General features: G+C 34.8%; 3 protein-coding genes across 5 annotated transcripts in view; 2 read left to right on the plus strand and 1 right to left on the minus strand.

Annotated features, from left to right (window-relative positions):
- The window catches only part of LOC125061706 (EF-hand domain-containing protein 1-like), a 72212-nt gene extending 46124 nt beyond the window's left edge, over window positions 1-26088 (minus strand). The window contains exons 1-4 of the mRNA XM_047667271.1: window positions 25976-26088; window positions 22841-23035; window positions 15816-16032; window positions 9286-9441 (exon numbers count right to left, since the gene is read on the minus strand). Of these exons, the coding sequence (XP_047523227.1) occupies window positions 9286-9441; window positions 15816-16032; window positions 22841-23028 (561 nt within the window). The 5' untranslated portion in view covers window positions 23029-23035; window positions 25976-26088. The remainder of the gene's footprint in view (window positions 1-9285; window positions 9442-15815; window positions 16033-22840; window positions 23036-25975) is intronic.
- The window catches only part of LOC125061707 (pseudouridine-5'-phosphate glycosidase), a 188623-nt gene that overhangs the window by 1268 nt on the left and 160347 nt on the right, over window positions 1-27008 (plus strand). The gene's annotated exons all lie outside the window — the stretch shown is intronic.
- LOC125061713 (microsomal glutathione S-transferase 1-like) lies at window positions 473-1039 on the plus strand. The gene has a single exon (XM_047667282.1). It carries the CDS (start codon window positions 526-528, stop codon window positions 979-981), a length of 456 nt encoding a protein of 151 aa, XP_047523238.1. The 5' UTR covers window positions 473-525; the 3' UTR covers window positions 982-1039.

Below are 27008 nucleotides of genomic sequence, written 5' to 3' on the forward strand. Positions count from 1 at the left end.
TCCCACAAACACGTCAGGTCTCTAAACTTATAAATAAATTGTTTAACAAAGTCACGGTTTGTCATTATGAAAAAAATTTAAATTTACAATGCGTCACGTGCTTCTCGTCCAACGGCTAAACGCAAACAGAAATCAAAATGACGTGTTTGGCTCGCGAGTAACACCATTCACGAGCGAGCAAACCGTACGGCACGATGGCTCAGACCGACCGGACCGTTGGTTTTCCGCATTTACGAGCGCGCCGCCTGCGTATTTACGCCGCGCTAATTGACTCGGCGCGATGGACTTTCGCGCAGTTGGAATTCCATCGCGCCGAGCCAATCCATTTGGACCGACAGTGTTTTCACATTCACGGACGAGTTTTGGAACGACAGCGTGCCAAATGTATCGATGGATCGCCCGTGAATGGCCACCTTTATATCAGATCAGCATGACTTGCACAAACACACCCATATCTATATTAAACTAAGCGCCAAGCGTCTGAGATCATTCCAACGACGTCCCGCGTAACAAACGTTCGTCAAAATGGTTCCCGTGTCAATAACCGAGCCGGCCGTGCGGTCGTTCCTATTCTACTCAGGTGTTTTAGGATTAAAAGTGCTGTCTATGGCATTTCTGACAGCCAGACAGAGGATGAAGAAGAAGGTGTTCGCAAATCCCGAGGACGCGGCCGCAAAGAAATCGGCGGTTGTTAAATTCGACGACGAAGATGTGGAGAGAGTGAGACGCGCGCATTTGAACGACCTTGAGAATATTCCCCTGTTCTGGGTGCTCGGCGGGTTGTACCTGACAACTGGACCGTCTGCGGCCACAGCAATAACCTTATTTAGACTATATACCGCCGGACGTATCCTACATACAATTGTCTATGCTGTCACACCTTTGCCACAACCAGCGCGAGGCATTGCTTTTGGAGTTCCCATGATGATTACTTTATATATGGGAGTTACGGTGGCGTCACACTATTTAAGCGCCTTTTAATTACCAGTATGTATCCAGCTTTAGCATTTATTTTAAGTTATTAAATGTTTTTACACAACTGTTGATTATTTCGCTTCCCACATCGATAGACTACTGTCTCTCTTTAACGAAGCGTAAACACAACGTGATAGAAAGAGATGAGTATAAACTCAAACAAATAAACCGTTACACGATACAGCTATCTGTGTGTGCTATTTATTTGCTTTAAAGTATATATTATAACACGAAACCATGTATCTTAGTATTTTCATGCTTCGGGGAATACTTTTTTGTACGAAGTCTCAGAAATTTACGATAAAAACAAATTCAATGTCAATATTTATCTACAAAACTGTCTTGACCTTCGAGTTATTGCGTCATCGCTTTAACGAATATTTTTCCTACATTACGTATATGTAGTATGTACCTAAATTAATTGAACTTCTACATATTTCATGTATAAACAAAATAGATAATAAATTTTGTCATAAAGTTTTGCTTTTTCTACGTGTATCACAAATTAAATGCAATCAATTTCGCTTTTCTGATGACTGACCGTGACCCGTGTTGTATCGAGTTCGATACACCGTAATAAATTAAATTTATTCTCTGCTATGATAGCAATTGTACTTCCGTAAAGACCACGTGTCTTTAGGACCATCTTTTTAGGCACCAACAGATAAGTATCTATTAATATATGTATGTATATACTAGTGGACCCGACAGACGTTGTCCTGCATGATATTTCAAGCAATTAGTAAAGCAAAGTATGAAAGTACCGACTGCAGCGCCATCTGGCGGGCTGATTTGTGAATCTAAACCATTCCCAGATCCCCTTGAAGACACACAAAAAATTTCATCAAAATCGGTCCAGTCGTTTGAGAACGGTTCAGTGACATACACACTCACAGAAGAATTATATATATAAAGATATATCTAAAGATTGTTCATTCGTGATGGATGCGTGAGCAGGTATTTCTTGAGGTCCCTTAAATTGTATTAGTCCGACCCCTAAACGCCCTCATAGATTTGTGTGGGCTTATGTAATTTTTTACTACTGGTACAAATACGCCACGAAATGTACGCTGAGAAAGATTCACTCAAATACATACACACAAACCTACTCAGAACTTCTCAATGTCTTATACGAACAGATATAATAAGTTAACGTAAAATTGTAAATACCGTTAGATTGTAATCTATCTCGCGAGATTATAAACTGTCGAAAGATTGTGAACTCAAGGTACTGCTTACAATTTAACGTATTATTATTCGGTAGATTATAATCTATCGAAGTGAAATCGTCAAATTGTGAAACGGTCCGCACCTCGCGCGCTGATTGGTCGGCTTTATAGTAGACCGTTATATGTCCATAGAGTTAGGAATGAAACAAGGGTATCGGTCAAATAAAATGAATGCACTTCAAAAATTAGTATAGAACATTAGCTTTCTTTTTATTTTTTTGCAATTACATTTTTTACTTTTTTCATTATGCCCGCTGTAATAGTTTTGTAACTCTATGGTAAATTCTTCCGTTTCACAATTTGACGATTTCACTTCGATAGATTATAATCTACCGAATAATAATACGTTAAATTGTAAGCAGTACGTTGAGTTCACAATTTTTCGACAGTTTACAATCTCGCGAGATAGATAACAATCTAACGGTTTTTACAATTTTACGTTGACATATATACAAACATATATGCGGCAAAGGTAATAATCAAATATTCTCTTAAAAATACCTTCCTTTGACAAACACATTACCATGAGCCCTCCTCCTCAATAGGCTCTATTCGAAAAGCTATTAAAGATTTTACGAGCTTTCTTTTCACATTACATCGCCGTTAATGGGTAAAGGAACAATGGTTTGTGAATCAGATATCACGCATCTGATATCAGATATTACATGACTCAGATATTTTAATGGCTATTTGTTTTCTAGATTGAGAAAATATTTTAATTCGACTGTGTTAGTGTCTATGGGTGTCAACTAACATCAACTGAATTTCGTATTTCATATTTACGATACAAATACAGCCAAAATAGTTTTGACGTGATAACGTCTTTAAAATCGTTTTAGTCGGGTGACATGTTCAGAAACATGTGTCACACCAAAACCTCACGAGCGCGATCGCAGGTATTACGAGAGAGAGACGGACCGATCTCCCGTCTCATCTCGAGCGCTGCCAGTCATTCCGTGAATGTATGAAGAAAAATGTATATCATAGTCGAATAAGTAAACTTGTCATTTTACACCCGAAATTTATCATCAAAAGTGTGAATAAAACTATAGATGTAATTTAAAATTTGAAAAAATTGTTATCTTCATTAATTCCTTACTTCCCAAAAACTTATATCACCAATAAGACGTTATCACGTAAACATCTCGATCGTAAGCCTACTTTACAAACAACCAATATTTTTTTTTAACTATAAGCAGTTTACTTTATCGTAAATTATGATATATATATATAATATATATGTTCCCGTAACCTAGTCATGGGGCTGTATATTTCACCAGGATCAAAAAACCCGACAAGTTATAAATTTGACGAAATTATTATATTTTTTTATGTAACAGGAGGCAAACGGGCTGGAGGCTCACCTGATATTAAGTAATGCCGCCACCCATGGACACTCACATTGCCAGAAGGCTCGCAAGTGCGTTGCCGGCCTTTGAAGAATTGGTACGCTCTTTTCTTGGAGTCGAATTGGTTCGGAAATACTTCAGTGGCCAGCTGTTTCCACATAGATGCGGCTACATTATTAGATGAACATCCTCATTTAGCAAAAAAAAATCCACTCCGAAGAAAAATATGTTTTTAAAAGAAAATAAAGTTTTTATCGATTCTTCTTTTTTTCACCTATGAAATACTTGCTAAGTGTACTCTTTTTGAAGAAAAAATAGTTGGTCACAAGTAAATGTAAATGTATAATTAACAAAACTTCTTTTCTGACGTTCATAAGTGTTTACATATTATATAAATAAAGTTATTGACTGATTTTGAGTTAAATATAAAATGAATCGTGAAAAACCAAAAACTCGTTCCACCACGTCATGATTATTTTGACTATATCAAAGACAAAAAGAAATTAGAATTTCTTTAATTGCCTTTAATTATATAATAGGAGGCTCACCTTATGTTAGGTGATACATGGACACTCACATTGCCATAAGGCTCGCAAGTGCGTTGCCGGCCTTTAAGACTTAGTACGCTCTTTTTTTGAAGGACATATATACATTTAGAAATACTATGATCATCGACGAATGAATTTAAATTTAGCACACACACTTTAGATTTGACGTCACTTATATTTTCGCTCTTAAATCTCATACTATTTCTTTCGTCTTTATTCAATTCTCTATTGGTCTAAGATCCCGCTATACAACGACCTTCACCGAGATGCTTATTTAATGAAACTTATTTTATATTAAATTTAATATGTCAATAAATATAATCCATACGGGTTGCCTAGCAAATTTCAGTCCAGAGTATTTTAATTAATATTAAAAAAAAAAAAATTTTAAACATTTCACCGGTTATTAGATAAATTCTATACCAATCGAAAGTATGAAGCCCATAGAATATGCAAACGTTAGGTTGTTGTTAATCAATTAATTTTTTATGTGACACTAAAGTATATATACATCTTTAGTATAAAAGAAGGTTATAGTGATACATATATAATACTACCCTGATTAAAAAAATTGATTGAAAAAAGTTCAAAAAATTTACTACATGCAAATTATATAAAAAATTTTTTTTTTTAAATATTAATTAAACATACTCTGGACTGAAATTTGCTAGGCAACCCATATGGATTATATTTATTGACATATTAAATTAAATTATAAAATAAGTTTCATTAAATAAGCATCTCGGTGAAGGTCGTTGTATAGCGGGATCTTAGACCAACACACATTTTTACGATTTGACGTCACTTATATTTTCGCTCTTAAATCTCATACTATTTCTTTCGTCTTTATTCAATTCTCTATGCATTGTACATAGGAAATCTAAAAATAGCTGATGAAACGAGCCATCGGCCGCAAAAAGTAATCTATCCATGTTGACATTTGCCCTAGCTCCGTGCGGTTTTCCCTTTCTCTAGTATTTGCTTGAAATTGAAACGGGAATGCAAAGTATTAATCTAGTATTGATATGATTAAATCAGCCCTAAAATTTCTTTAGCTGTGGTATTTTAATATTGTCTTTGATTGACATAACCTTTACACATTTAAAGAAAAAACTTTTTTTACCGGATTAAAGTTTTTTTAATGTTACATTTATAATAATTTATGTATTATTATAAATGTAAATTTATAATAAACCATAACTTTAATCCGGTAAAAAAAGTTTTTTCTTTAAACGTGGTATTTTAGTTTATTAATTGCTTTTTAAATGTTATCTATAACCACAATGCCTGTCACATTATAACTAGTATACTAAATATACTTTTATTATAACTGCTAATAATATTAACTTTAATAATACCCACTAACTGACGTGAGACTGATCTTAAATTAAATTATAATGATTCATGTGCACTTTTTATTATTAGGTATAATTTTTTTTTATGTGTCCTTTATTAGTTTGTTTTTTTTTGTACCTGTTTAGTTTCTTTATCTCAACAACTATATGTAATACATGTATTTTTGCACTTCTTGCCTACCTTATGTAACTCAATTTTTTTTTTTCTTTTCTCACAGTGGTTGCCTGGAAGAGATCGCTCGAAAGCGATAAGGCCGCCAGTTGCTCTCCTTTTTATTTAATTATGTCAATTGTACTATATTTATGTATATGCAACGAATAATAATAATTGTAGTCAAATATTGGTAAAGTTTTAAATAAATTATAAGTCTTTCACTCTCACGTCACTACATACAGAAAGAGTTCGTCATTACTATAACCAACATTAAATGTTATTTGCTAATTCTTTTCTTCATTTCTTTCGTCTAACCTATGTGCGGTGGTTTACATGTTGTAAAAATTTACTGGCAATTCAAAAAGGTGACGGACTATTACCATATTCTACGTTTTTGATTTGAAAACTGGCAGTAAATGTAAATGTTTAAATAATTCGTCCATAATGTTTGGGTGTGTTTTTACAACACGATCCCCAAGCGAGCTGTATTGTGTGAAGCACGTGCGGGGGATACCTAACAATATGCTAGCGGTCATAGCGAAAAGGCTGGATTTGCCCTAACATTGCATTGGCCTTGCAGGAACATACTATTGGGAAAGATACATGGAAAGGGTTGGCCAAGAGGCCTTATCCAACTAACATATTACTACTAACATTTAGGTATAAGTAAATGATAACAGAGATAAGATTAACAACCAAAGTAGAGGACATTATAAAGTAAATAAGGGAATTGAAATGGCGCTGGACCGGGCACATGACGAGAGATAGCAGGTTGAAATGAACAATTATTACAGAATGGCAACCACGAGATAGAAAGAGAAAAAGAGGAAGACAGAGAAAGAGGTGGCTAGACGATGGACAAGAAGAGCTAACATTAGAAAAGAATGGACGTAGCTGGAAGAGTGCGTGTGTCACAGGCTACGCTGATCACCAAAACCGGCAAAAGATGTATTAGATTAAGTTAGATTATGTAACTTAAACAAGTGTTTATACATGTTATACTGGTTGTCAGCAAAGGCTTAATAATAAATAGCAACACTTGAAATGGAACTCAAGAAAATGGAAATAATCTTTTTATATATAATTCTTCTGTGAGTGTGTAGGTCACTAAACTTCTCTCAAACGACTGGACCGATTTTGATGAAATTTTTTGTGTGTGTTCAAGGGAATGGGAATGGTTTAGATTCACAAATCAGCCCGCCAGATGGCGCTGCAGTCGGTACTTTCATACTTTGCTTTACTAATTGCTTGAAATATTATGCAGGACAACGTTTGTCGGGTCCACTAGTAATATTTAAATATTCTGTATCACCAAATCTTTCACGTGTAGTTATCTAGTACTTGACATATAAAGACATTCAAATTTGTCAGTCGATAGCACCTGGCACCGTTTGATTGATTGGGCGGTCGTGAACATTCGCCAAGCCAAGTTTGACAAATCTATATTACAACTATTGGATGGTGCTGGATTTGTAACACATCGTTAAATCGAGTTATAATCTAATAACCCTTTATATATAAAAAAAAATGTGTGTGTACAAAGTACACATGTCAGAAGTGAAACTTCTTAGGCAAGCAAATTTTTAAGTCTTGTTCATATTAATACAAATCTAAAACTTTAGATTTCCAACACCTAGAGGGCGGGAAAAAGGAAGATATGCTAGGAATTTAATTGACATTAAAATATTAAAAGTGTCGAAAATTTGTTTTATAAATTTATTTCTTCGACAGTAAAAACACGTGGCATTTTAATTTACAATTTGTCATGAGATTTCAATAAATTATTCTGCATAATTTATAAATTTTAATTTTAAAATATAATTTCCATAACGTAATTCGCCCTTCTCATTCTCTCTCAATCGGTCTCAATCGCTCTCTCCCTTTTCTTGGACAAAATCGCTGCACATCTTCGTGACGCTAATATCATTATTATTGCGTTTCATCCGTAAAAAATTACCCTCATGCACCTAAACAAGTTGCACTTCAAAAATTAGTACCATTTTGACTAAAGTTTTCATCTTTCGTTGCATCACACACATAATATACCTGGAGAATCTATGCGAACAAATAGTTCAGCAACTTCAAATCTATATATATAAAAATGAAACCCGTTTTCCGTTGTCACGACATAACATGAAAACGGCTTGACTGATTTGTCTCATTTTTTTTAATAATATTCCTTGAAGTACGAGGATGGTTCTTACGGAGAGAAAAATAAAAAAAATTGAGTAAAAAAAGTCTAAAAACAACACTATATACAATACTCTATATTCCCATACAAAAGATTCATAATAATACTTAAAAGTCAATTTAATACCATATCATAAAGTTCAAGTGTCAGTGGAGGGGTTCCGGGAAGGTAAATTTTTATTTTTTGACATAATGTATTTGTTGTTTTATGTATTTGTTCCGGTGTCCCGAATAGCAGAATAAATATTAAAAAATAATAAAGAATCGACTGTAAGGCGGTACGATGTTCGCCAGGCCAGCTAGTAAGAAATAAAATGAAATATTTTGCCAGCCATGAGCACCGGGTGGTTGGGCATACCATGGGATATAGTCCCAACAAATCAAAGAACATACAATTCTATAATAAGTCTCTTTCGCATTAGGGTACTTAGTATAAAAAAAAATGGCGCTACAAACATTAGTTCTAGGCCTCAGATTTCTGTATCAGCTTCATGATCATTTGTTAATCTAATGGGCAAGTAGGTGATCAGCCTCCTGTGCCTGACACACGCCGTCTACTTTTTGGGTTGGCAAGCCGGTTTCCTCACGATGTTTTACTTCAACTTTCGAGCGAATGTTAAATGCGCACATAGAAAGTCCATTGGTGCACAGAAGGTGATCGAACCTACGACCTCAGAGATGTGAGTCACACGCTGGCCACTAGGCCAATAGAAGAGACAGAGTGACACGGCCACACTGAAGACAAGTTTTAGCGTGACTTCTGTATCTCAAAAACGTTTGAAACGATTTGACATAAGTTGCAACTTTGATCTTTGATTTCCGTACGAGCAAGTGTTTCGTATATATATGTCACCGTAAAATTGTAAAAACCGTTAGATTGTAATCTATCTCGCGAGATTATAAACTGTCGAAAGATTGTGAACCTGAACGAACTGCTTACAAATTAACGTATTATTATTCGGTAGTTATATGAAATTGTTGGGAAGTAAAATTAATCTGTAACTGACCAAAGAAGTTTGAATGATAACTAAGTTAGTGTAGTACAATCTACCGAATAATAATACGTTAAATTGTAAGCAGTACGCTGAGGTTCACAATCTTTCGACAGTTTATAATCTCGCGAGATAGATTACAATCTAACGGTGTTTACAATTTTACGTTAACATATATATTTTTTTAATGGCTCTGGCACGGTTTGTGCATTAGCCAGCGTCAAGTAAAAGATTTTTATAATTCGTGCTTGCCTTAGAAATTCGACCGTGTCCTCCATGTACGGTTTAAGCACTCGCCCGGTACCGCACAACCCTCCCAAAGGCCGAGAACAAATTTAAATTAAATTAAAACTTGCCCTCGAACCGGGAATCGAACCCGGTACCCCTCACCTAGCTGCCACTTAATAAGACCGCTAGGCTATGAGGCCCCTGTTTCGTATATTAGTTTACAGTTACTCAGTTATTTATAAATTTAAAATAACTTGAACCTTACCTTAGTGAATAGGTCACAGGAAATTGTATGAAAAACTTTTCCATAAATGCAAATATCTTTCCCAACGTCGAAGTCTTTCCAATGCCAACATTCCCCGAGGTCATTCTTAGGAATCTTCCCACGCTTCACCATTCTGCCTTGCCACAGACCCGAGTTCTGAAAATATATTTAATTGGTAAACTTGACAACTGATATAGCTTAATAGCCAAGCTATAAAGATGGAAAGATCGAAGAAGATATAAATTAGCCGCTCCTTCCTTACGTCTTTATCCTTCTGTGTTATCTATCTATCTATTATTTAGCTTATAAGCTCATACAAAGCAAACGCCGCTTTGAATAAAAAAAAACACCTTTATAGCCAACATGTATACATATTACAGACAGACTGACATACATGTATGTCAGTCTCTCTGATCGTTTAGTAAAGGTCGGTTATCGAAAGCTGGCGGGTTCACAGTACTCACACTAATGCAATTTCACATACAGTATGTTTCAAAATATGATTTTTTTGCCATTCTATACATTTTAGTCCACTCATACACGACGGACATGATTGTATTTCAGTTTGACATCACGTCTCGCGCTTATTCACAGACACTACACAAGAACAAAGTGTAAATGTGTTGAAGCCGCCAGCTTTAGTTAACATTAAACATACCTATCTATATATATGATTATAACAAAATCTCATTATTAAAATGTGAATTTTATTTTAGACTTTAGCCAACAATAAACTTTTTACGAAAAGAACCAATTCATAGAAGACAGGAATTGGTGTAATTATATTTTTTATTAATAATATATGTTCTAATAGATTTGATGTGTATGTGTGTGTAAAAGTTGTGAAGTCATATTTTCTTGTATATTTTAAGCATACATGTTATATTATATTCCATTATAAAAGTAATTGACTAAGCAATATAAACATGTTTTATTTATTTTTCTTTCAAATCACTTGTCACAGACTGCTATATTTCCAACACAAACAGCGTTTGCTTTGCCAATAAGTCTACCGGAAGATGCTTTGCTGCAAAAGTGACTGTTAAAACTCGTTTCTATTGACAAATGTTCCTTTCTACGCTGCAACATCGGTTTTAATTGCAACGCTTTTGATGAGACGTGGTTCGTATAGTTACTTTACTAATAATCCAAATTAGCAATATACAATAATATTTAAATTTAGAACAAGATCATGATTTAGTTTTAATTACGAAGTTTCACACTCAAGAATTTTAGGAAGTTTGATTGGATATTTGATTTTAGACTTGCTGGTTTCCTCACGATGTTTTCCCCCATCGAAGGAGCAAGTATACAATTCACGGGACGTAGTCGTTTAGGCGACGCAAGTTTAGTGGACGAGAATAGCCTGTCGAAAAGTATCCAATTTTTAAAAGGCCGGCACCGCACTCGCGAGCCCTCTGGCATTGAGAGTGTCCATGGGCGGCGGTATCACTTAACATCAGGTGAGACTCCTGCCCGTTTGCCCCCCGTCCTATAAAAAAAGAAAAAAAGAAAGTCTATTGTGATTTGTGCTCATGACATACCTTGAAAATAAAGCTGATTTTGCCCAAATTGGTTCTAGAACCTTAATTACAATCTATATGTTACATTTAGAGCCTTATCACACTGGCGATTAGCGAGCGATTTAAAAGCGACGCGACTGCGTAGCGTGGACGCCGTGACGAGGACGCGGCGTACGTTACGCGTTTTGTTCTGTCAGTAGCAAAATGGATTCTGACGAGGAAACAATTCTGCTGGCTTTGTTATATTATTTTTTTGTTTGATCCCATATAACACGATGATTTTGAATATCAAGTATATATAACTCGATATTATAGTTATTATCTTACGACGTCGCTATTATTTGATGATGCGTCCGTTCAAACTCGCGTCTTTCTTACGACTAACTGACTAGTGACAGAGATGGGGCTAGGTGGGCGAGTGTACAAAATGGCGTAAGCGCCGCGACGACGCTGCGCAACCGCGTCCCTTTCAAATCGCTCGCAAATCGTCAGTGTTATAAGGCCCTTAACGATGATTCATACAGTAACATACTGGCATATGTTTTAGACACAAAAGTTTTACAAAATTAACCAAATAATGGCGGCTGTGACATACAATAATAATAGTATACATATATAATAATGTTGACATACAATAGTAATTCTCATACAAATTTGTTGTTGAATGAGATGAAACCATTATCGCCACTCGATTATTATACAGTATTCGAGTTTATTTATTCTTTCATCCACAAGATTTAAAAAATATTTTTCGAAGTTCACATTTACTATAGTCTAACCAATTGCAACAACTTTTTTTAGATTCTACCCTCATTTAGTTTTATAAACAACTAGCAAACTCGGCGAACTCCGTTTCGCCACCAGATGGCTTCGTTTTATGTAACATTTCGTTTGGTGATCCCGTTTTTTTGTTGAACCTCACGGAGCCCGAGACCTTTCCAACGATTGCAAAACCGTGGAAATCGGTTCGTGCGTTCTGGAGTTATAGCGTCAGGAAGGAAAACCCGACTTATTTTTATATAGTAGATAAAAATATAACCCGTATAAATATCTAATGACAAACAACCTAACCAATTTGTTAAATACATTGGAAGGAACTAGCGTTTAAGATCTGGGCCTAGTTTAATCGCTAGTGCACATAGAATTATTTTATGTACGAGGTTGACCAAAATTAATAGTGAAAACACAACGATTCGTTGCATATTGTATGTTTATAACCTTTAGAATGTAAGTACCAAATGTTTTTTCGTCAAATTAAGTGATTTTTATTTTTTATTTATTATTTTATTTATTGATTGCTATTGCAAACGTTTGCATTTGAGGCTAGTAGTAGGCTCTACATAACAAAGCCAGTGCCATATTCATTCAAAGTCAGATTCTATAGACAAATGCCTGCTCATTTGCTAGCTGTATGAACGAAGCATTCATCTACAATGTAAAATACACCTTAATACCAAGAGATAAAGATTAATTTCTCGTGAAGTGCCAGTAATATTGAATTACTACGAGCCCTGTATCAAACACAATTCTAAGATGTTTTGCATGTAATTTCTTTAACCTTGTTACAGCCTCCAAGACTATCTCATTTGGTTAATAACTTTAATAGCGAATCTAATAATCGGCAAAATTCAAACCCAAATTTTTATTGATCACAGATATTATGTGTGTTACGTTAGCTATTGCAATGCTATGGTGTTCTGTGAGCATGTAATGCTGCAGCTGCTGCTGAGCGATTGAGGGAGAGGTCTGGAGTAGACCAGCTGGTGGTTCAAGGCTCTCGAGTGGCCTGGAACCGCAGGTCTTGATTAATCTTAGCGGATACAAGCTCTTGGGTCAAATGTCTTGGCAAAGCCCGTCCAAAATATTTTGTATTTTTGAAGTTATACTTCTTTTGGCGCGTTAGGGAAAAATGATGAGAGCAAATTTTTACGACGCGCACACCGTCACAAAAAACCGACACCCTGAAGTTAGCATAGTCAACATATTAAAATAAAAAATGTCCATTTCTTTAATTATGTAGAAATCATTTTTTTGTCATATTTAAATAAACTTTATTTAACTAGATAATGCTTTATAATAAAACTTTCAATGTATTAAATCCCTTTTTTCTATTGTTAGTGTTGTTTCTTCTACAATCGTAGAATAAGGCGAAAGATACAATTTTTTAAAATATTTTTATCTTGTTACGCCAAAGAAGTATGTAAGTAACTTCTAACGCGTGTACACACACATGTTTTTTTAATACATAAGTTATCTCTTATGAAATGTTTAAACCCAGTTTTATATAAACGGTTATAAAGCTAATATACAAAAGGCATTTCTGAATGAGCAATTAAAAGAATGCGTTTCATTGTCCATATTATGAATGCCTCTTGCCATTCCATGCCAACACAATGGCAACACTCAGTTTTAGTATTTATAAATGCAATTTCTAGGTTATTTAGTGAGAAAAAAATCTATTTGCCCACTGAAGTATTTCCGAACCAATTCAACTTAGGGTCCTTCAAGAAAAGAGCGTACCAATACTTGAAAGACCGCCAACTCACTTACGAGCCTTCTCGCAATGTGAGTGTCTATGGGCGGCGGTATCACTTAACTTCAGGTGAGCCTGCCCGTTTGCCTCCTATTACATAATAAAAATCAGTTGCGCTACAACCTTTTTCGGTCTGGGCCTCAGATATCTGCTTGAAGATTTGTCAATCTAATAGGCATGTAGATGAGACACCTGTGCCTGACACACGCTGTCGATTTTTTGAGTGTAAGGCAAGACGATTTCCTCACGATGTTTTCCTTCACCGTTCGACCGAATGTTAAATGCGCACATAGAAAATCCATTGGTGCAACTCGTAGCCTAACATCAGATGATCTTCTGCATGTTTGCCTCTGTTCTATATAAAATGTCAAAGTACTTGCCACGGAGGAATAAAACAAATGAATACATAGGTTAGTTGTGTACTGTGGTTTTGACGTTATGACCAATGTTCTTCAAAATATGGTTTATCCTCTGGTTTATTAGTAACTCCAGTAGGTTTAACGAATTAAGTTAAATTGTCGAAAAGAGGGCGTCCAAAAATTACGTGAGATGTTTTTTTAAATTTTCTGTGACTCCCTCCCTCCCTGGTGAGATGTCATGAGGTTTTATTCAACCCCCTCCCCCATCCCCCAATCTCACGTGAGATTTTTCAAAATGTGGGTTTCTTACCTAAACGCGTTGGATTGTTATTGTAAAAAGAAAAAAAAATTGCTTCGTGCTTTTATTTACGACTAAAAGTGAAATGTTGAGCGTTTAGGTATGGAGTTAGCGGGAAGTTGCAGAGATGGCCTTTAGGGTCAACCGTTTTCCTAATTTTTTTTTTCAATCAGAAAAATTTGCGTGATATTTGCCGAGACCCCCCCCCTCTCTCCAACGTAAGATTAAATGAGATTTGAATCGACCCCCTCCCCCCCTTAAACACCTCACGTAATTTATGGACGCCCCCAAACTGATATCTTAGTTTAAAAACATATTTCATTCATTGGCTTACGTTGTGGAAAAGAGTATTTTTTGTATTTTCAGTAGTAGAGTAACTACAAAATTATCATTATAGATTAAAAACAAAATCTTTGCTCATAATAATATCAGTGTAGATAATGTAATGAAGTTATCAGTATTATACTACAGTATTATTAGCTATCTATAACATATAATCAATTTTTCTGATAAAGTTAAACATTTATTTAGACATACGCTATTTTTTATAGTTTTCATAATGAAAAAAAGAAAGCTGGCTTAGAATATGTGATCTCCGTAATTTCTCAATGTAAATTGTTGTGTGACAGTTAATAGTTGCGCGCAAAAAAAGTTTTCTTAAAATAGTTTTCAAACGGAAATTATTTATTGTATTGTTATATCATTGTATTATAAAGTTTTAGATTTGTATGAATATGAACAAGACTTATATATTAAAAACTAGCTGACCTGGCTAACTTCGTTCCGCCCTACAACCTTATAATATCGTTGTTACTTTAATTTAACTTATTTTAGGATTTCATTGATGTTAAGTATTACATTAATACAAGTTTTTTGCAAATACAGAAATGTTTTATTGCTTGCCATTGCGAAAGAAGAATGGCAGTTTTACACATTAGGCATCTTCTCTCTAGCGTCAATATGGCGATACTGCATGTTAAGCACTTTCTGATACCAACATCTTTTGATCAGGATCAAAGCATGGTTATGCATCTCCTCATTCACCTCAAGATCGGAATTTCTTGAACTGACACGAATTCGACGTAAAATGATGCGTAGTTTTATCAACAGATGGCACCATATGGTTTTTGCATTCGTAAAATTAATTTATTAATTTATTGTTATTCGATAACTTATCCGATATTTTATTGCTTATTCTGCTATTCGGGACGGAAACAAATCCAACAAATCAAAAACCATGGCAATCGGTCCAGCCGTTCTCAAGTTATAAGTGTTGTAACAAACACGACTTTCTTTTATATATATAGATTAGTTTGCCAAAGAAGTATCACTTCTGACATGTGCACTTTGTACGCACGCACATTTTTTAAAAATTCGAACCAGTAGTTCTGAAATCAAACTATACAGCTTTATAAGTAAAGATATATTTAAATAAAAAACTGTTTTGACCGGACTGAAGTTATGTATTATTATAAATTTACAACAAGAAAAACAATCCGCGAAAATAGAGGACACCGTGAGCCATTTTTGCCAAAACCCTCCATCTTTTAGTCGATACCAACTCCGGGGAAATAAATACAGATAATGCAACTTTCTCTGCAGCTGTGATACTTTTTGACATTCAACATCTTTTGTCTTCAGTCACCGTGACCACGCACGCTGTAAAGCACGCGAAACGTCGGATAAATTTAAAATTATGTTAAATAGTTGTAAATTTATAATAATACATAACTTCAATCCGGTCAAAACAGTTTTTTATTTAAATGTATAAAAGTTATGTCAATCAAAGACAATACTATGAGTAAAGATATATTTACCCTGACTCGTGGTTCCATGACAGTAAGTGTATCATCTTCTAGAAAATACACAAGGTTCACGACTCGTACTCGGTAATTCTCGTCTGGATTATCATATACTGGCTGTTTGAAGAACGCCGTGAAGTTGAGGCATCGTTTGTCATAGTGCACCCAATGTGGTACCACTGCTGGCAAGGCGGCTTGCTTCACACGTCCATACGTCAATGATGGGTCATAACTGGAACATAATTTTTAAAAATCAAAATTACCTATCTAATTAACAGTATATGTGTTTTTGAAGTAAAACTCTTTAGGCGCATGAGGATAAAATTTTTAAGGAACGTCACGAAGATGTGCAGCGTTTTTGTCGAAGAAAAGGGAGAGAGCGATTGAGACCGATTGAGGGAGAGTGAGAAGAGTGAATTATCTTATAGAAATTCGATTTTTAAAGTTAAAATTTCGTAACGAGAATTTATGAATTTGTATTTTATATTTTATGCAAAATAATTTATTGAAATCTCAAATGACGAATTGTAAATTAAAATGCCACGTGTTTTTATTATCGAAGAAATAAATTTAAAAATTATATTTATAATTTGTATTAATTTTCGACACTTAATATTTTAATGACAATTAAATTCATTAAATTCCTAACATATCTTCCTTTTTCCATCCTTTTAAGTCTCGGATATCTAAAGTTTTAGATTTGTATAAAATTATGAACAAGACTTAAAAATTAGTTTGAGAAAGAAGTTTAACTTCTGACTGATGTGTTCGCACGCAGTTTTTTTTAATAGAACAGGAGGCAAAAGGACAGGAGGGTCATCTTTATAAAAGATTTAAGACAGTTGACTCTTAGCTTCAAAGTCTTTCATTTATTTCAGCATCCGTCAAACAACCGCCACCGAACTGAACTCGTGTCTATTATTATTATATTGGACAATTCACACCAATTGACCTAGTCCTATGCTAAGCTGGTGAAGCTTGTGTTATGGGTACTAGGCAACGGATATACATACATATTATAGACAGATTGACATATAAATACATATTTAAACACCCAAGACCTAAGCACAACACCAAATATGCTCATCACATCGATGTTCGTCTCAGCCGGGGATCGAACCCGGGACCCATGGATTCGCAGTCAGGGGTACTAACCACTAGACCAATGAGCCGTCTAAAATTGTTTCATTTCACATACATATATGTTCTTTTAAATTCTAAAACACCTAGTTACTCAAAGCAAAATTTTATGTTAGTCTCTGGCGGTGGTATTGATTTGCGTTCCCTAGACAATCTAATTCTTGATACTCCTACTCATAAAACTGAATTCTGTTACTGCTCTTAAACTGTGCAATGTATCCTGATATGTTATTCCTTACCAATTGATATCAGACGAGCTCAGTCTTTAAATTTATTTCAAAATCTTCTTTTTGATCATTTTTCTTATGCCTCGTAATTAGCTACTTATATATATATATTAATTGTGTCTCAATTAACCCTTGGATCAGCTTTAACATTTTTGTTTATACATATTATTGTTTATTAATTTATTTTTTGTTTTTTTTTTTTTAAATGTTACTTTATTTTAGTTATTGGTAGTGTTATGTTATTTTGAGTTTGAGTTTATGTTAAATGTTTATGCACTTCTTGTACTTTACCCTCTGTAGGTGTTTCTTTTTCTATTGTTCCATATTAGGGTTACCTGGAAGAAGTCGCTTGTTAGCGATAAGGCCAACCGTTGCCTGATAACTTATGTAACCTTTTATATGTATGTTTTGTATAAGGTAACAAAGTGTAAATAAATAAATAAAAAAAGGGTGCGTGTACTTATGTACGAGCGTAAGAAGGTCTACTTTTTTGGCATTATTAAAAATAGTTTTTGATTGCATGCAAATAATTAATTACAATTAAATAATCAAAGACTGGAAAAGGAGTCATTATAGTCAATAAAGTTCAGTTTTCATTTGAAAAATTAAATAAATAAATATTATTCTCTTACATTAAGTGTAACATAAATTCTATTATTATTCGAATGTTGTTTTTAAATTATGTCCAATGCCGTAGCATCTTCCGTGGGCAACTTCTTTCTGTTAATTTTGTGTCACGGTGCGCGCGCATCGTAAAATTTCACTCTCATCAATTTTTCATAACGCGCCTAAAGAAGTATAACTTCAATAAATTACTTAATACTTTTTTTATGTTTTTAGCCCAATATTATAAATCACAACGGAATAATTCCTTCATTTTCTGCATTTAATGAGGTTGATTATGAAATACAGCCGTGACCAACACGCAACGCTTATAAAATATGAACCCCTAATTGGCCCTGCCTGTTCGAATTTGTTTCCAAGTTCCTTAACATTTTATTTCTAATCTAAGATTACATTTTTCCTAAACATTCGTACAATAAATAATATATTTACACTCGCTTCGTGCTTGGTGCTTTGTTATGATAATATACAGGGTGGTCCATATACAGAGCATCCTTAGAGGAATGTTCTACGATTTTTGTAGTTTAGGAGTAAAAAAAAAAAAAAAACTATATTTTTTTCTGTTTTTTTTTGTGAATTTCCGCTTTTTAGGTATTTTTTGGGTGTATCATTGATAATAATGAAGATAAAAAAATTGCTTTTTTTATTTCTCAGCTTATAGACTAGCCTATTTGACATAAAAACAAAACCGACAGGTGCATATATACCCCATACACATATTATCATTCATAGCCTGAGAACTTGGTTTCTTAGTATTATATGGTATTAGTAACATACCAACATATAGAAATAGTTATGCTACCCCATTATGAGAAAATACAAAGACAAATGGACGAATGAAGCGACGGAATGGCTTCCTCGCTATGACAAAAGAAAAAGAAGAAGACAAAGAGATGGGAAGATGATATAAGTAGAGCAGCTGGCCCTATGTGGCGTAAAGCTAGACACCGAGAGGAGTGGAAGCTCTTACAGGAGACCTATGTCCAAGGACAAGCTGTAAAACAGAAGTTAAACGCCTTGCCGATTAATTACTAGTGTTTATATTTTTATGTATTATTAGCTGACCCGGCCAACGTCGTTTTGCCATGTATATCATTTATAATAAAAAATAGGGGTTGATCGTAGAGGGATGAAAATTAGGGCTTGTATATATTTTTTACTGTTGTATCATAAAAAAATAAAACAATAAAAAAAAAAAAAAATTAAGGGTGGACTAACATTTAGGGGGATGAAAAATAGATGTCTGATTCTCAGACATACCCAATATGCACACAAAATTTCATGAGAATCGGTCAAGCCGTTTCGGAGGAGTTTACCCACAAACACCGCGACACGAGAATTTTATATATTAGATGATAGGAATTTTACAGCAATAAAGGCTATTATTATTATTATGCTACCCCAAAGTGACTGTTCACTTTCCCGGAATAAGAGCCTAAGTACGAAATAAAACTAAACCATTTATTTCATATTTACAAATTTTCCCTCCATAAAAACCGAAAGGAATAAACGAAAAAAATCGTTCCCCCTGTGCAATGAACTTTCTTTCTTTTTCGCATTTAACATTCGCTTGATCGGTGAAGGGCTTGCCTTAGGGCTCCCACACAAAACTGCGAATTCGCATCGCATCGCAAATATCTGCGAATTACGCATTATACGAATTACACACTCCTGCGATATTACGTCATCCTTGGTGACGCCATTTTAGTCCGCTCTGAGACAGCTTTAGTTTTTGAAGGCATAGTGATAATAAACTCAAAGCTCTTCAAATGAAGATATACTCATTCTAAAATAATCTTCTTCAGTTCTCAACGCTTAGTACTTTTGAGTAAAATAGTTCCCATCAGAGTTCACAATCGTAATAAATGGATGAACCCAGAATCTTCTTTTTCTTTTATATCTATTTAACAATAACAGCAGTGCAATAATCTTTTTGCGATCCATCTTACGCTACCTAAAAACACGTCCAGTACGGCTGACTACGAAGGAATGGTCACCGTACCAAACGGTTTGCCGCACTAAATCGTATCGCAGAAATTGCGATGCGAATCGCAGTTTTGTGTGGGAGCCCTTAGACCTAAAAAGTCGACGGCGTGTGTCGGGTACAGAAGGCTGATCACCTACTTGCCTATTAGACTGATAATTGACCATGAAACAGATACAGAAATCTGAGGCCCAGACCCAAAAAGTTTGTAGCGCCACTAATTTATTTAAAAAAAAATAGAATAATACTAGCTGATCCGGCAAACGTCGTTTTGCCATGTATATCATTTATAATAAAAAATAGGGGTTGATCGTAGAGGGGTGAACATTAGGGGTTGTATGTATTATTTAATGCTGTATCATAAAAAAATAAATAATATTTTTTTTATGTAACATTAAAAAAAAAATTAGGGGTGGACTACCCTTAACATTTAGAGGGATGAAAAATAGATGTTGTCCGATTCACAGACATACCCAATATGCACACAAAATTTCATGAGAATCGGTCGAGCCGTTTCGGAGGAGTTTAACCACAAACACCGCGACACGAGAATTTTATATAGCGCGTCGTAGTATTTTGTGCTGTATGATTTTTAGAATACCTACTTATCATAATTTCCATACAAACGTTATTCATAAGTATGAACTACAAACGCGACTATTTACGACATTTCGTGTGTGAATTTTGGTACAATAACATTCCTTGAAGCTAGACAGTTTATATTTATCATAAAACCACACCTATCATTCAGCACGCTAGTTTTACCCTAAATACGGATTTTAACCTCTAATAACAAAAAAATAGTGGCGCTACAACCCTTAAGCCGAATTTACATTACGAAACTAGTGGCTCGGAATTAGTTTTATGACATAAATTTCATCAACAATTTCACGTGTAAATTTACAGTTTCATAATGCATGCATCGGTTTCGCGACACTGGATAAATTTCGTGCCATGCGCATATTTTTTGTAAAACTAATGTCACGCAACTACGTTCACGATGAAAACGCGACACGAAACTAGTGTCGCGAAAGCATTTGCACAGGGCAGACGTGTGTGTTTGAGTGCATCGTGCAGCTAAATGACCGCCAAAATGGCAAACCAACGTTGGTCAGTTGATAAAAATATAAAATTCATTAACGAATACCAGCGTAACGAGTGTCTTTGGGATCCAAAACACAAAATGAAGCTTTGATGTTGACAGAGCCATGTCGTTGGTGATACTGTTGATTTCACGACACTATTATTTTTTGTTAAAGTAGTTTCACACGTGCTGCAACTATTTTCATGAAACTCATTCCAACATGCATAACACTAGTTTCGTAATGTAAATTCGGCTTTAGGGTCTGTTTTACAATGAATGGATAAAGTACCAAATAGCTATGCAACACATAAATTATTTGTATGATAAATTGTGCTATTTGACATTCATCGAACTCATAGCTTATGATGGACTTTATGTGACGAATAGCGCTATCTGACAGTCGTGAAACGCAACAATAGTATTTATCCTACCAATAAGTAATAAAAAGCTAATTTGGAACTTATGTAGAACTTATCCGTACATTGTGAAACAGACCCTTAGTCTTGGTTTCGGATGTCTTGATATTTTTTTTAACGTCAGCAGGCAAACGGGCAGGAGGCTCAACTGATGTTAAGTGATACCGCCGCCCATGGACGCTCACATGCCAGAAGGCTCGCATGTACGTTGCTGGCCTTTTAGGAATAGGTACGCTCTTTCTTCCCTTAGTCGAATTAGTTCCAGCAAAAATTGTCTTAATAAACGACAGGCGTCGAGGTGGTACGGATGGTATTTTGTATTCTGCCTTGTCGTCTGATAATTAATCTCTATAATAATATTAATAATATCTATCGTATTTTTTTTAAGTTCGTCTTTTAAACTTTAGAGTATTTATTTTAAATAAATTAATATTATACTAGCAGACCGGCCAAGCGCTGCTGTGGTTAAGGTTTTTGTTATATTACCTAGTAGTAAACTATTCAAGGGAAACGGTAGGAGAACACCAGTCATAGGGACCACCATGCTTTATTGGTGGTTATGCCATTAAATTGTAGCTTATGTGAAACGTTGGTACTTTCAACACAGCGCCACCTGTTAGAATTGTGACTATCAAATAATAAACAAATATTTTGCAATAAAATAATATTGCGGGTATAAATTGAGATGTAAGCTATCCTATCTTTTAAGTTAGATCAAACCGCACACATTGTGCAAATTTGATTGAAATAGGTTCAGTAGTTTAGGAGTCCATAGCGGACAAACAACGTGACACGTAATTTATATATATTATACTAGCTGACCCGGCAAACGTTGTTTTGCCATGTATAATATTGCTAGGTAACATTTTTTAGTTCAATAAAAATAACTATTTACTATAATAAAAAATAGGTCTTGATCGTAGAGGGGTGAAAATTGGGGGTTGTATGTATTTTTGTATGCTGTATCATAAAAAATAAAAACAAAAAAATAAATAAAAAATAAAATTTTGGGATGGACACCCCCCTTTTCATTTAGGGGGTCGAGCGGTTTCGGAGGAGTATGGGAACGAACATTGTGACACGAGAATTTTATATCTTTATCTTTATATATATAATTCTTCTGTGAGTGTGTATGTCACTGAACTTCTCTCAAACGACTGGACCGATTTTGATGAAATTTTTTGTGTGTGTTCAAGGGGATCTGGGAATGGTTTAGATTCACAAATCAGCCCGGCAGGTGGCGCTGCAGTCGGTACTTTCATACTTTAATATCCTTATAGCTTGAAATATCATGCAGGACAACGTCTGTGGGGTCCACTAGTTATATATATAATTCTTCTGTGAGTGTGTATGTCACTGAACTTCTCTCAAACGACTGGACCGATTTTGATGAAATTTTTTGTGTGTGTTCAAGGGGATCTTGGAATGGTTTAGATTCACAAATCAGCCCGCCAGATGGCGCTGCAGTCGGTACTTTCATACTTTGCTTTACTAATCGCTTGAAATATCATGCAGGACAACGTCTGTCGGGTCCACTAGTATTAGATAGATAAAAGACCACCTACTTGACAGAGTCTTCTGGGAGGGCAAAAGCGTTGCTATCGACATCTGTATCCGTCCCTCCAGACCCTCGTACCAAGGTGTCTGGGAAGCGATGCCCTTGGTAGTATCGCAGGGAGCTACGCACGTGGTACTGGGTCTTGGTAGGATCAGCGAATGTCAACCCAGGCAATTTGGGTAGACCCCACGCCATTTATAAGCTAAAAAACATTTGATTAATAATAATGAATGACAATTATAGGTATGTTAACTAAAGCTGGCGGCTTCAACACATTTACACTTTGTGCTTGTGTAGTGTCTGTGAATAAGCGCGAGACGTGATGTCAAACTGAAATACAATCATAAATACATCATGAATAGACTGTCCGTCGTGTATGAGTGGACTAAAATGTAAAGCATGGCAAAAAAATCATATTTTGAAACATACTGTATGTGAAATTGCATTAGTGTGAGTACTGTGAACCCGCCAGCTTTCGATAACCGACCTATACAAAGTAGAAATATATTATTATTTTTTATTAAATTCCATATTTCTATTACTTAATCTAGTCTAATAATAATAATAATTTATTTATTGCAAGAATATGGTACAAAATGTTAAAGTGATACAATCGTAAATCGTTCGCATATTTTGCCACACACGATGGCGCGCAAATTGTCAATTCTTATACTATCTAGTCTATTATACTATACTAGTTTATTATCTTTTATTTTGATTGTTATGTTTCCCTTTAAACGTTGTGCACACTTCATTGATGCACATGCATGGATCTTGTTTTGTATGTCATGTGTTCATAGTGTTTGTATATGTTTCGTTAGTGTGCCTTTTAAAATGAAATAAAATAAAATAATGAAAACGATTCAAAAAAGTCGTACTCATAAGTTGTACTTTGATAGCCACAACTTACAAGAAACAGCAGATCAGCCCTGCGATTCCGTAACTCACTTTTCGAACTCACACAGCGGTTTTCGCATCGGCGGTCGCTCTGAAATCAGTCGTGAAGCAGTCATTTTATGATTTGTCATTCTGAAAAGGTGGGAGCTTGTGGTTTATTGTTTACCAGAATGACAAATCATAAAATGACTGCTTCACGACTGATTTCAGAGCGACCGCCGATGCGAAAACCGCTGTGTGAGTTCGAAAAGTGAGTTACAGAATCGCAGGGCATATCACGAAATATACAGATTTTAAAAATGTAATAAAACGGATGTGCACCCTTAACAAACTATCAATAACTATCATTTTGTTCACCACCGTAATAATCCTAAAATAATTCACTATCAAATTGTTTGACTTCCCGATCTTATACTAATTTTCAAAAATTAGTTATAAGCCAAGAATAACCTGAAAATTTCTACAATTTTTTTTTACAGTCCATTCACACCCATTGACCTAGTCCCATGCTAAGCTGGTGAAGCTTGTGTTATGGGTACTAGGCAACGGATATACATACATATTATAGATAGATAGAGATATAAATACATATTTAAACGCCCAAGACCAAAGCACAACACCAAATGCTCATCACATCGATGTTCGTCTCAGCCGGGGATCGAACCCGGGACCCATGGATTCGCAGTCAGGGGTACTATCCACTAGACTAATGAGTCGTCATTTTACTTCATAAAAATAACTGTGGTCACTTGGTTTTGGCCCTTATTGCACCACGATGTATTCAAAAAATTACGCCATCAAACTATTTAATCACCTTCCTAGAAGTTATAGATAACTGCCGTGTAATGCTTCCAAGATTTAAGTGATTACATTTTTAAAGGCAAGTTATAGGAAGAGTATTTAGTCTTTAGACCATAAGTTGGACAACAATTATAAATAACTTATTAAAAATAATATATAAAACTAGCGGACCGGACAGACGTTGTCCTGTATGATATTTCAAGTGATTAGAATATTAAACAAAGTATGAAAGTATCGACCACAGCGCCATCTACCGGGCTGATTTGTGAATCTAAACCATTCCCAGATCCCCTTGAACACACACAAAAAATTTCATCAAAATCGGTCCAGTCGTTTGAGAGAAGTTCAGTGACATACACACTCACAGAAGAATTATATATATATAAAGATTAATGACATTTGCAAGCCTATTTTTATTGTGAGGATTGTTTTAAATAGTCGGTCTAAATGTTCCACTTTCTTTGCATATAAACGATTTACTTATTATATTTATCATTCATAAATTACCATACATAATAATAACTTCTTTATTTCAGATTATATACATATACTAGCTGATCCGGCAAACGTCGTTTTGCCATGTATATAATAAAAAATAGGGGTTGATCGTAGAGGGGTGAAAATTAGGGGTTGTATGTATTTTTTAATGCTGTATCATAAAAAAATAAAAAAAATGTTTATCTAAAAATATTAAAAAAAAATAAGGGATGGACTACCCTTAACATTTAGGGGGATGAATAATAGATGTTGTCCGATTCTCAGACATACCCTATATGCACACAAAATTTCATGAGAATCGGTCAAGCCGTTTCGGAGGAGTTTAACTACAAAGACCGCGACACGAGAATTTTATATATTAGATATAAAAAAAAAATTTAGGGGTGGACTACCCTTAACATTTAGGAGGATGAATAATAGATGTTGTCCGATTCTCAGACATACCCTATATGCACACAAAATTTCATGAGAATCGGTCAATCCGTTTCGGAGGAGTTTAACTACAAACACCGCGACACGAGAATTTTATATATTAGATAAGTTTTACTTTAGTAACAAATCGGTTGCTATGTTAGTTTTGCTTCGTAAACAAAACAAAAATACTCATATGGTGAGACATGGACAGCATACCATTTTAAGATTCTGTTCTGTGTGATCTACACATTCAGAATACCATTGGTGCTTAGCACGATGCATCCAGAATGCCACTCTATTCCGCATTGAAACCAGTTCAAGTCTCGGCATCCATACCTGACGCAATGCATAACCTCGGCAAGCCCAATAGTATATACGTGTTCCGTATACAACGCATGGACAAAATTATACTCTTACGATCTTCTTCTTTTGGTGCTTCATTACTGGTGGCTGCATTGATCAGTTCAGATCAGACTCATAAACGGAATTCTCTACATAAGTGAAACAGTACAGCTTTAAATATAACACTTACCTTTAAATCAATGTAAATAATAAAAACTGCTTTTCTCACAATCACTAAACATGTCAATATGTCAATGGCGGTATGGTAAATAAATAGCGTGGTTGCCATGGCAACGCCTTTCCGCCCTCTTTTGTTAAACTGGGGTTAAACCTTAAAGTAAAATTACGAATGTTATAAAATGAAACCAGTGGCCAAATCTTTTTAGGCCTCAGATTTCTGTACCTGTTTCATGATCATTTGTCAAGCTAATAGGCAAGTAGGTGACAAGCCTTATGGCCGATTTACATTATCTTATATCTGTTTTTTGATTTTTAAAGATGGCTAAATGGTCGGAAGATACAACTATCAAATTTGTGTCTGAATATGTTGTTCACGAATGTTTGTGGAACGTTAAAAACAATTTATACAAAAATAGACAGGCTAGGCATTCGGCATACACTGCCCTAAAAGAAGCTATTTTATTTATTATTTATATTTAGTTTATTTATTTCGAATAAAATCTCGTCTTATATTTTTTCCATAACTATATAATATACAAATTTAAATTTAATGACGTGGAATAAGTGATACATGTATCTAATGTTCCATAATAAACATATTTTATTTTATCGACGGCTCCGGAGAACAAAATGATAGCCGCTATTATCATAGTTTTATTATTATTGCAAATTTGAGATCCTGAGGTGCTAATACATCTTACCATTTTTTTTCAGATTTTTCTTTTGTTTATTTAAAAAGTTAGAAAAATATATTATTTTATTCATCGATTTTTTTGGATATAACAATATACGATAACATTGCTTTAGCAAAATATTTTTCACAATTACGCACAATATCAGCTTTTATCTTAATATTCTAGTAAATAATACCTACCGCGTCTATGACAAACGCACTTATGTGAAGAAAATATGAAGAAAAATTTACATTGAGCCAGAGAGAAGACATTATGCAGCAGTATTATAAATTAGGAGATCATGAGCGGCAATGGCAACAGTTGAGAAGGTCAAAAGAATCAAGTTAGATCGAAAGAATAATCGCACCC

This window comes from Pieris napi, chromosome 24 (genome assembly GCF_905475465.1).
Source record: "Pieris napi chromosome 24, ilPieNapi1.2, whole genome shotgun sequence".
NCBI classification, from domain to species: Eukaryota; Metazoa; Arthropoda; class Insecta; order Lepidoptera; family Pieridae; genus Pieris; species Pieris napi.